The sequence below is a fragment of the Apium graveolens genome, chromosome 4, assembly GCF_009905375.1.
Source record: "Apium graveolens cultivar Ventura chromosome 4, ASM990537v1, whole genome shotgun sequence".
In the NCBI taxonomy this organism is placed as follows: domain Eukaryota; kingdom Viridiplantae; phylum Streptophyta; class Magnoliopsida; order Apiales; family Apiaceae; genus Apium; species Apium graveolens.
In genome coordinates this window covers 290,764,236-290,773,354 of record NC_133650.1, presented here as the reverse complement: position 1 = coordinate 290,773,354, position 9,119 = coordinate 290,764,236, and the positions used below count along the sequence as shown (strand labels likewise).

At 35.1% G+C, this 9,119-nt stretch overlaps 1 protein-coding gene across 1 annotated transcript; it reads left to right on the top strand.

Annotated features, from left to right (window-relative positions):
* The first annotated feature begins 3,075 nt into the window (after positions 1-3,075).
* LOC141719831 (putative LRR receptor-like serine/threonine-protein kinase At4g36180) lies at positions 3,076-8,532 on the top strand. The gene is made up of 4 exons (XM_074522201.1): positions 3,076-3,467; positions 4,532-4,670; positions 6,563-6,934; positions 7,010-8,532. The coding sequence occupies exons 1-4, from the start codon at positions 3,076-3,078 to the stop codon at positions 8,408-8,410; spliced, it is 2,304 nt and encodes a 767-aa protein (XP_074378302.1). The 3' UTR covers positions 8,411-8,532.
* Positions 8,533-9,119: the final 587 nt, after the last annotated feature.

Sequence of the window (9,119 nt, the reverse complement as noted above, 5' to 3'; positions counted from 1 at the left end):
CAACAAAGGTGACCAGCACTCTTGTAAATGTAACATTTTATTTCCTGAATATATAATATACAAAAAAAAGCTATAGTAACTAATAGGATATTCATAGAACTATAAAGACCATGTTACATACAATATGCACACAAAAAAAATTATGGAAATGTATAATTGACCTTGAGATTGTCAGATAAATAATCATTTCTACATGAATAATCTGTCCCAGAATTTCTTATGGAATAATCTGTGCAGTTCAGTTTATTCGATCATAAAGAATCAGTTATCATCATGTTCTCCAGCTCCAAGAGTTCTGCCTTCCGAGCAGCAATCTTCTTATAATGGGCTAACCGAGCCTCCCGTCTGATAAATTAACAAAAGTTTGAATAAAACACAATAATCCAACCAAGATACAGTATGACAACACATCATGAATATCTGCACACTTGTTACATATGAACAAGAAACTTATACAAACATGTAAAATTTAGATTTAACACTTGTAAACAAAACAAAAATTTTAGCAACAAGCCCCCCTTCTGTTTAAATAGCAAAATCCCAAAAAAAACCAATAATCCAAGCAAGAAATAGTATGACAATTAATAACAATACATCACGAATATCCAACTCCTATTTGTAATTATTAAAAACCTTAAACAATTAAGAAAAAATCAGATTTACCACTTATGAACAAAACGAATAATTGACAAAATTTAACGCACCATAGGACAAGAAAGTGTACCTTATTTTGGATATATGGTGCATTCAAAATAGATTCACCCATTAATTGTCTTCACAAGACAGTTGAACTATCTCAAATCTTCAAGACTGTAACACATAAGATGCACATCACTCCCTAAGAAAAGCATATCAAGATGAGGACAAAAAGAAAACTTAAATAATGGCAATTTTATACAACCACGAAGGCAAATTGAATTATTTTTACAAAGTTTCTTAATTTCAGTGAGAAGACAGAAAGTTAATACCTTAATAGAATAAACCCACTCTAAAACTCAAGAACTCCCAGATCTGTTGAGAGAAAGAATAAAATTTATACAAAATATGAAGAAATATTAACCCAATCTTGGTAAGTAAAGATTGGTTCAACTGATTATAGAAATCAAACCAAGAAATTGAAAATACGTTGAACTAATTTCACTTCATTTGTACTTAATTGAAATTAGGGTTTATAAATTCTTAGAATGGGGGTTGTGTTGTAAAATTAAGGGTAAATTTAGGGTTAAAGTTTGAAGAGGCAGGGAGAGACCATGAGGGAGAGAGGGATGGTGACAGAGTGAGTGAGAGATTAAGAGAGTGGTTTCGTGAGAGAGGGAGGGTGGAGAGTGAGAGAGAGAGTGGAGGGTGGTCGAGGGTGAAAGGGAGAAAGGGGGGAATAATTGGGACAAAGGGGGGAAATTAGAAATTTTGGGCAGGGGGGACTGAATATTGTACTAAAAGCAGGGGAATTAGTATCTATGTAATAAGATGTTTTTTATTTATTTTTTAATAAATAGACATAAGACAAAGGTTAGTAAGTAAACTGATTTACCCATTTTTTTTATTTTTTTAATAAAGATTAGACAACGGTTACATTCTAAACCGATGTCTAAAAAGACTTTAACATCGTTTAAAACACTACCGATGTTAAAAATATTTTTAAGATCATAGGCTTTTCGAACCGTTGTTAAAAGGGTGATTTTTTTTGCCCTGTTTCTTGTAGTGTGTGCACAACAGTCTTCACAGACTACAAGGTTTGAGGGTAGTACTCTTGAGGGGGAGCTACTCAAATCTTCTTCAATTCCATTGGAGGTTTATCTTGAAGAAACAACTCCCCTCAAAATCCTAGTTGAGTTTGCCTTGATAATTGAAGCTGGGAGTCCAATTTTCAATGATCCGGCTATTGGGGAGGCAAGTACAACAGCACATTCAAGTGTCAGTTCTTTGAAAGAAGAACAAGGGTTTGAGGCCATGGTACATGATAGTAACCTGGTCAACGCCCCTCCAATTCAAACGGAGGTTCACTTACCAAGTGAACAACACAATGTCAAAACCACAGTTTTAACTATGAGTTCAACTGTGACTCCAGTCACAGGTACCACACTCCACACCATCCCATCCACCTCAACCACAAGCCAACAAGACAGAAACCTAGCCTCCACATCTACACAACTCTCTCACATCATCTCTCAATGGCTACATGTCACTCAAGCTCAACAGATCACCATGAATGACCTCCTTGTAGACCAAATTGAAGGACTTGCCAATATCACTCAACAGCTACTTACCATAGATATGTCTAATAAAAAATATCAAGCAAATTTTTTGTCATATAAAGAGGATATTGAAGATCAACATGCAAAGATTACAGATAAAGTTGAACAAGATGGTAATGTAGATGTTTGGTTGTCAAAGGACTTCAGCATTGAGATGGAAGAAGCTTTGGTCAGATTCATGGAAGAATATGTCACAATTTTGGGTAGTAATGCCAAAGCACTCACTCCACAAGATGTATATGATGTTGTCAAAGAGGTCTATAAAGCATAAATATAAGCTTTCCACTTCATTAGAAGAGCACTTGAGAAGACTCTGGATGGTCTTTAAGGGAAGATCAAGGAGATGGTGAGTACCAGAATAGATGCACTTGTGCCATCTCAAATAGAGATCAAGAATAAATTCAACAATATTTTTGAGAAGATGGCCACTTTCAGTCTAACTAGGGTTGAGACAAGCATCAAACATATCAAAGAATCATTTCTGGCCTTGCATAAAGTTATCCAAAAACAAATTTCAAGCAACAATGACACCAAGGTCAAATTGGATAAACTTCATAAGGTTGGATATAAACCTTCAGCCTTGATGATGGAGGAAATTAGAAAGGTGGTGCGTGATACTTTTGGTACAAATATCTCTACAACATCTATAAATGTACCTTCCACCTCTTCATCTCATCAAATTCAAGCTCTCCAAAATCAATTTAATAAACTTCAAGCATCAAATGCATCCTTGAAATCTCAAGTCTCTCAACTAACAACTCTTGTCCAAAGGAAATAACAAGACATCAAATCCCTGATAGACTCCCAAAAATATTTAAAAATGCATAAAGGTGTGTCTTTGGGAGCTATCATGGGTGCATTGAAAGTCCCTCTTCAGGAAACTCCTCAAATGGTAAAGGCCCAGATTCCTCAACATATCAACTTGCCTGCTACCAAGCCAAAGGATGGGATGATAGAGCCCAAGCTAAAATCAATTCAAAATGAGGATGATGTTGAAATTGAAATACTCAAAATGGCAACCGAAGGCCCTTGTCTTGACAATGAGTTTGGTGATTTCCTTGAACAATTAAAAGTCTCACTCAATTTCAATCATTTCTCCTACAAGAAGGCTGTAAACAACAATATCAATTTCCTGAGAGTGGTACTTGTTACTAGACAAATGTTTAAGGAAAAGAGAATTGTGGTTAATATAAATGACTCTGGAGTTGATAGGTGCATGCAGGTCTCTCTCTCATTTCTAAGATCAAGAAGAGTCTCAGAACTGGATATATTCATCAATAAAGTCAAGGTGATGAGTTCATAGGAAACTCTTTTTCTACATGAACTAAAATCAGGCCAACAAGAAGCTTTTTCTGAAGCTGATCTGAAACCAAGCAAAGAAGTGGCCTATATATGCCCTAACATCAGGAGATGTAGACACTTTCAATTACCTAAGTATTGTGTCATGACAAATAAGAAGATGATGATGACTATTGAGACTGAGTTGAAAACTAAAAAGTATCAAGATAAATAAGCATGTTGAGATGATCAAGATCTTTGCAAGATATTTGAAAATTGCAGATGTCATGCTACCACAACCCAATATCAATGAAAAGAAGATGGATTGGATGATGATGAGCAAAAGAAAGATGAACACAAATATTTTGGCTCAAATCTAAGCCAATTAAGCAAAAGTAGTGGGAGTCGTAAGGAAGCAAAAGGTGGCAAGGATGAGGAGAAGAATGGGAAAATGGAGATAAGAAGAAGGGTGGAGGAAATGGTAAAGGCACCAAGAAAACACATATAAGCCAAATATCCAAAACTCTACAAACCTCAACCCAAACCTCTAGCCAAACACAAACTCAAAATATCAAAAACTCTAAGCCTAAATACCTCTACAAACCCACAACCAACTCCTTACTCAGAATACCTATTCAAGCCAACTAAATCTTTCTGAAGAAACTGTCAAAACCTCCATCATTCAAACCTCTAACCCAAACTCACTTCAAGTCTACTGAAAGAAAAATAAAGAAAATAAAAGTTAAAACTGGTGCTCTATGGAACTGCTTCAATCAAGAAGATTTTCTACCAATTTTAAAATAGATATCAGATGATGACTACAACAATCAATTAGCTGAAAACGTAGTTAAAGTCTGTGTAGAAACTTTGGGATAGATAAAAATCTACTTTAAAGATAGCTCATTCAACTTACTTAACAAAGAAGTAATTGAAAATTACTCAACAATAGAGTTTAAAATAGTAATTAGCTTGATGAATGGAAAGAATGCTTTTACCAGAATGAGGAAGGTTGAATTAGCTGGAAGGTTAAAAGAAATAGATGAAAGGCATGCAAGGGAAAAGGCTGAGAGGGAAACAAATGAGATGAAGTATGCTGATAAAATTAAGATGTTTGAACAAAGGTCAAATGAGCTTAAAGTACAAGGGTTGAGTAGATTTTCTCCTGATGGTGTGTTTTTGAATGTCAAGACTCATAAATTATCAAGGTACATGATAAAATATCTTGACAATTACTCACCAAATGAATGGCTCAAACTGGTGGAAGCTCTAAAAGGGTCTGAAATAATTGAAGAATTTGAGTGCCTTGTCATACTCAAGGACTTGATTAGAGAATAACCAGGATATGAGAAATTTAGATGATTCTGTAAATTCAAGTCTGAATGTAATTGCAAGAATGTATAAAGCATATACTTTATCAAAATGTCAGTCTTCTATTTATATTTTAACTTGGGGTTAGTCTTGTTATCAGGCATTAATTTGTGACAAGTAATCTTTTCACAAATTGGGAAGATTGTTGTGCAAGACATGCATGTATATAACAAGACTAAGTCACTTTGACAACCCTGAGAATCAGTTGTATGATTATCTTATTATATTTTGTATTTGTATTTCTTGAGTCTGTAAAAGTGTTAAGGGGATTAGACTGGAGGATTTTTCTATGAACATCCATCAAGCTAAGAAATAAACTCTGAAAGAAGATCAATCATGATCATGCCTCAGAGAGAAGTGTAGAATCTTGGAATTGAATAATATTGTTCTTGGAAAAATGTTCTAAATCACATATCGACAAGTCACGGATCAAGAAGTATAGAGGTGTATGTCGAGAAGTCAAAAATGACTTGTAGAGAAGTTCAAAGAGATATCGATAAGTCAAAAAGTCCATATAGAGGATTTGAGATAATGACAAGTCAAAATCTACTTGTAGAGAACTGGAGATACTGAAAAGTCATAATCTAATTGTAGAGAACTGAAGATATCGATAAGTCAAATCCTATATAGAGAACTGGAGATCTAGGCAAGTCATAATACTTATAGAGAAGTAGAGATATCGATAAGTCATTCTACATATCGATATGTGACTTCTCTATAGAGTAAAATAGATCTCGACAATAACCTCAAAGTTCAGAATACAGACAACTTGAAGATCCAAGATTATCAGTCAACAAACAATTTTATCATTGAATCGGAAAGTTTACAAATGTAGTTTGAAGAATGCAAGATCAAGGGGTAAGATGAATTGGACAAAGGAGGGTCACCGACCTATTAGATTGTATGAAGTTTTGTTGCACTTAAAGTGGAAATAGACAAATAGACTTTAGAATATGTGTTAGTCCATTTTAGTATAATCTTTGTAAGTTGTGCATGCTGTTCTATAAAATATGTTACGAGTACTTTGTTTAGGAGTAAATAAAACAGATCTAGAAATCTTGTATTCTCTCAAGAGAAGTAACTAAGTTCTTATCATTCAAGAACACAGATTTGTAGCATAACAAATTTGATTTAATATAAATCAAGTGAATTTTGATATATTACTCGTGTCTTTACATTTAGTCATTTATCACTACAAATATTTAGCTGTTAAGTTTCAAAAGGCAAAAACATTATATGATAATCAAGAAAACACATTTACCTTTCTCTGTATTGCACTTCATACCTAACAAAATACATTTATACTTATATGAAATTAGGTTTTCGATTTTATACTAGACGATGATATTCGAAGTATATAAGATTATATATTTAAAACAGACAATTTCTAATAAGTATTGTATTTGATGGGAGAGCGGCTCAAATTAAATTTTATCTAAATTATAATATTAATTAATTTCAGAATTTATAAAAATTTATGATATATGAAAAATCTTTAACTATGAAAAGACGGAGGCAAGTGAATAAATTAGAGTTATTAGCTTACAAATACCATACGCCCGCTGAAATTTATGTACAAGCCCTAAATCGCTCTTTTTAAAAAATTAATATATTCAAGTAATATAACATATTTCCTAATTTATAACTCTTGATTTAAGCAGAAGTTATCCGGGAAGTTGCCAGTTGAGCTATTTGGGTTGCTAAATTTACAAGTTGTGACTTTGCAGGAGAACCTCTTATCCGGAGATGTTCCTGAAGGTTTTAGCAGTTTGTCGGGTTTGCAGTTTTTGAATTTGTCATCTAATGAATTTACAGGAGAGATTCCCGCTGAGTATGGTTTTCTTCATTCATTACAGGTTCTATCCTTGTCTAACAATCATATCAGTGGCTTAATTCCCGTTGAGCTGGGCAATAGTTCCACTCTTGAAGTACTAGAGCTACGCGGAAACAGTTTAACAGGCAACATTCCAGATGACATCTCTGATTTAACTCATTTAAGGGATCTTGATTTAGGTCGAAACAGGTTAACTGGCGTGATCCCAGAAAACATTTCTAGTTTTTCGTCGCTTAGTTCTTTGTGTTTGGATGAAAACCTTATATCTGGTCAGATACCAGACTCATTGTCAAGGTTATTAAATCTTACAGAGCTAAATCTTTCATCAAACAATTTGACTGGAGATATTCCAGCAGATCTTTTGCTCATTCTTAGCTTAAAATACTTAAATTTGTCTAGTAGTAATCTTGAGGGTGAAATTCCGTGGAGATTGGCTTCAATGTTTAATGATCCTTCCGTGTTTGAAAATAACAGAAAATTATGTGGCAAGCCGTTGCACAATGAGTGCAAGAATGAAAGAAGAAAAAAAATAAAGAGGTTGATATTGTTAATCCTTGTTATTGCCGCGGGAGCTGCCATTCTTGCATTTTGTTGTTGCGGATATATTATTGGTCTTGTACGATGGCGCAAGAAGTTGAGAGCTGGGCTTACCGGGGAGAAGAAGAAAAGCCCAACACGTGGAAGCTCAGGAACTGAGGGAGACCGCGGAAGTGGACATAATGGAGGTCCAAAGCTCACAATGTTCAATGCCAAAATAACATATGCAGAAGCACTTGAAGCAACTAGACATTTTGATGAGGAAAATGTATTAAGTAGAGGACAGTATGGACTCGTGTATAAAGCCACATTTCTTGATGGAATGGTGCTTGCAATTCGTCGCATACCAGATACATCTGTTAATGAAGGCACTTTTCGCAAAGAAGCTGAATTTTTAGTGAAGGTAAAACATCGAAATTTAACAGTTCTACGTGGTTATTACATTGGAGCACCAAACACTCGTCTGCTTGTTTATGATTACATGCCTAATGGGAACTTATCGACTCTTCTTCAAGAGGCATCTCATCAAGATGGCCATGTACTTAACTGGCCAATGCGCCACTTGATTGCACTTGGCATTGCACGCGGTCTAGCATTTCTGCACTCAACTTCAATGGTTCATGGAGATATCAAACCACAAAATGTGCTGTTTGATGCAGATTTTGAAGCGCATCTTTGTGATTATGGGCTAGAAAAGTTGGCTTTGGCGCCAAATGCAGAAGCTTCCTCATCTTCCACACCAATCGGAACATTAGGCTATGTATCACCCGAGGCAACACTAAGCGGCCAATCAAGCAAAGAAGCCGATGTTTACAGTTTCGGGATTGTGTTACTCGAAATACTAACTGGAAGGAAAGCAGTGATGTTTACGGAAGATGAGGACATTGTGAAATGGGTAAAAAAGCAGCTACAAAGAGGCCAGATATCAGAACTTTTGGAACCTGGTTTGCTTGAACTTGATCCAGAATCATCAGAATGGGAAGAATTTATGCTAGGCCTGAAAGTTGGTTTGCTTTGCACAACTACAGATCCCCTGGAAAGACCATCAGTGACAGATGTAGTGTTCATGCTTGAAGGCTGTCGCATCGGACCGGATATTCCATCACCTGCTGATCCAACGTCCACTTCACCTCTTTGAAAATGCCCACTTATTTCTATCCCGTGTATTGATGAATTCATTCTTGTGTATTCATCAACTTCAATCCATCTTTCATTAATCAGTGTTCTTTCTGGAATGTTTTACTAATTATTTACCTTTGTTGCTGCTATGTAAATATTTACCCTACTAAAGATAAAATCAACAACTTCTTTACATCTCGGCACGATTTTGTCGAAAAGTAAAATCGAACTTATTAATGATGTCCTCGGCCACGTATTAGTAAAATCGAAGGGAAAAAAAATTATTAAGATAATCTCCACTAATCACTCTCAATATTTAGGACATAACGAGGGAAATGATTATACTGTTCGATGTAGCCATTAGAGGAATAACAATAATTTAAAAATGAAAAGAGTTTAGGTTCCCAAGAAGCCGAACTAGAAATTTAATGGGGATAGTTGAGAAGGGCGCAGAAAGTAGCCGTTAATGACAACTCGACTGAAGCAGGCTCATTATTAAAAACATAATTAGAAATTTACCGGTAGAAAAGGACCGAAGACGCGCCATAATTGTCAATTTAGATATGTCAAGTACAAGTTGAAATTCGATGGCTCGATAGATAAAATAATATTCTAACTGTTAAGGCAAATGGGACAGTCTCTTATGCAAATGGGACAGTCCCTTTACAAATGAGACAGGGCATGGGACAGTCTCTTTTAACTGCAGAAAATAAATTATTGAAATATAA

Bases quoted from the DNA above. Each gene is read 5' to 3' on its own strand.
- LOC141719831 (XM_074522201.1), top strand. From the start codon at position 3,076: ATGCATAAAGGTGTGTCTTTGGGAGCTATCATGGGTGCATTGAAAGTC. The intron at 4,671-6,562 runs GTACAAGGGTTG...TGATTTAAGCAG, and splicing joins AAAGGTCAAATGAGCTTAAA to AAGTTATCCGGGAAGTTGCC. The intron at 6,935-7,009 runs GTGATCCCAGAA...ATATCTGGTCAG, and splicing joins GTCGAAACAGGTTAACTGGC to ATACCAGACTCATTGTCAAG.